General features: G+C 36.3%; 1 protein-coding gene across 1 annotated transcript in view; it reads right to left on the minus strand.

The window, feature by feature from the left end:
- Nucleotides 1-312: 312 nt before the first annotated feature.
- Nucleotides 313-2,500, minus strand: part of LOC122254964 (uncharacterized) — a 3,155-nt gene continuing 967 nt past the window's right edge. The window contains exons 3-6 of the mRNA XM_043018854.2: nt 2,264-2,432; nt 1,880-1,974; nt 744-1,008; nt 313-377 (exon numbers count right to left, since the gene is read on the minus strand). Coding sequence (XP_042874788.2) covers nt 313-377; nt 744-1,008; nt 1,880-1,974; nt 2,264-2,432 — 594 coding nt within the window. The remainder of the gene's footprint in view (nt 378-743; nt 1,009-1,879; nt 1,975-2,263; nt 2,433-2,500) is intronic.

Below are 2,500 nucleotides of genomic sequence, written 5' to 3' on the forward strand. Positions count from 1 at the left end.
TCTTACTGTTCATCTGTTTCTCCACTTATCCATTATCCATTTCTTTATCCATAATACGGTCTTCTTACAGTTCATCTGTTTCTCCACTTATCCATTATCCATTTCTTTATCCATAATCCGGTCTTCTTACTGTTCATCTGTTTCTCCACTTATCCATTATCCATTTCTTTATCCATAATCCGGTCTTCTTACTGTTCATCTGTTTCTCCACTTATCCATTATCCATTTCTTTATCCATAATACGGTCTTCTTACAGTTCATCTGTTTCTCCACTTATCCATTATCCATTTCTTTATCCATAATACGGTCTTCTTACAGTTCATCTGCACTCTCGTACATGTCATTGATTGTTTCTTCAGTCTTGGCATCAAGAAGCGCTGGAAAAAGTTTTGGAATAGTGAATTGAGACGCATTATTATTATTTTTTTAATATTTTTTTTTTTTACTTTAATCATCATTTTGATTTGTATTTGCCATCACCAATGATATAAGTCAAAGAATAGCTTAAGAATAATTATACGTATTATATGTTCGCATTATATGTATTATATGTTCAAAGACTGAGACGTAATGGCCATCTTTTGTGATATGCTATTTATTTATTTTTTATTTCTTTATTATTATTTATTTATTTATTTATTTATTTATTTATTTTTTACTTTAATCATCATTTTGATTTGTATTTGCCATCACCAATGATATAAGTCAAAGAATAGCTTAAGAATAAGTAAAACACGCGATACCGTAAGAGTTCGGAGGTGGAGCCACAGTCGCTGTTGGGTACATCTCGCAATACCAAGCCTCCGAAGAAGTCGAGGCCATGGGAGAAAGGGCGATGGAGGGGGCAGGGGGCCAAGGCGGTGTATAAGGTGGAGGTGGGGGGTGGTGGGGGGGCGGCGTCACCGGGGAGAGACTCTGCTGGGGGGTTGGAGTGCCACTTGGGATGGAGGACGTGCCGCGAACTGCAGGTGTATCTTGAGTTGTTGCTTCCACTCCTTGTTGGCCAGTCTGGGGAAGGATGCTGTTGTTTAGGGGGGGGGGGGTATTGTTTTTTTTACTTTACTTTGATTACTTTCTTAAGGAAATAATTTATGCTGATAAACAAAGCGCTCTACATAAAAGATCATAACAAAAGCAATAAGAATGACAATAACAATAGCATTCAACTAAATAATATAATAACACCGATAATAACGACAATGTTTATAACAAGAATGACAAATGAAGAAAAAAGAATCATTATATACGTTCTCCTTATAACACGCACGTTTGACTTGCCTCTCACTATTGACTTGAAATTCATACAAGTTACCCCTCTAACCCAAAACGTTTTCTTTGTTTATCTGGCAGCGATAGAGAACGAACCTTAATGTCATTAGGTCAAACTGTGCAATTTAGGTGCCGGTTTCACTGCAAGCAACTAGTCAGTTTTCTGAGCTATTTTAGATACCTAGTTATGATCAGATGATGTGAAATATTAAAAAAAAAATCAGCATTTGAAATATTCTTATTTTGTTGTTGTTGTTTTGTTTATATATATATATATATATATATATATATATATATATATATATATATATCTATATATATATATATATATATATATATATATATAATATATGTGTGTGTGTGTGTGTGTGTGTGTGTGTGTGTGAGTCTATAGTGAGAGATATAGTTATATATTGTTATATATATATGCAATATATATATTGTGTGTGTGTGAGTGTGTGTGTGTGTGTGTGTGTGTGTGTGTGCACGTACCTGTGTGTGTGTGTGTGTGTGTGTGCACGTACCTGTGTGTGTGTGTGTGTATACGTATGCATGTATTGCCATCAATTCCACAAGCTCCTTCGCCACTGTTATTAGTAAGATACTTTACCCTGAGAGTGTGTCGGAGGCGGCAGTGATGAACGAGGAGAGCGAAGAACAGTAAGGTCGATATTGCTAAACTTGTCAGCAGTGGTATGATATGTTCTGCGAATTTATATTTTGCCTTTTAATTTTGTTCTCGAAAGAAAACATGGCGGTATCTGGTTGTATTCAGTTAGGTAGAGTTAAGACATTTTTTTTGTTTTAGTTGGTGATGGGTCTGTTATTTTTAAACTAGCAAGAATATCAAAAGATATGTCACACCGGATGAAGTATTACAAGCATTCATATATATATATTTTTTATCACTATGCACTTCTATCGAAAAATAATGAATCACAACGGTTATCATTTTTCTTCCCTTTAGTGATTATCATTATGTTTGATTACTTACCTGTTTCAGCTTCAGAGCACTGTGCTGTATTGGGAGAAGAGGCATCCTTACGTGGGAAATCTTGACTTAGTTTCTGCACCAACACAAACCTCTTATTGCCAGACACTTGCACGCACTTGGGAGAATCTTCGAGAGCCGTTTCAAGCAAAACTTTCCCGTCCTTCGTCATCTGTAAAGAGATGGCGACAGCATCAGCAGCGGAGAGCGTGTCTGGAATGCCCCCCCACCCCTCAACTC

The sequence above is a fragment of the Penaeus japonicus genome, unplaced genomic scaffold (genome assembly GCF_977035675.1).
Source record: "Penaeus japonicus unplaced genomic scaffold, GWHDUDI00000001_assembly GWHDUDI00000015, whole genome shotgun sequence".
NCBI lineage: Eukaryota > Metazoa > Arthropoda > Malacostraca > Decapoda > Penaeidae > Penaeus > Penaeus japonicus.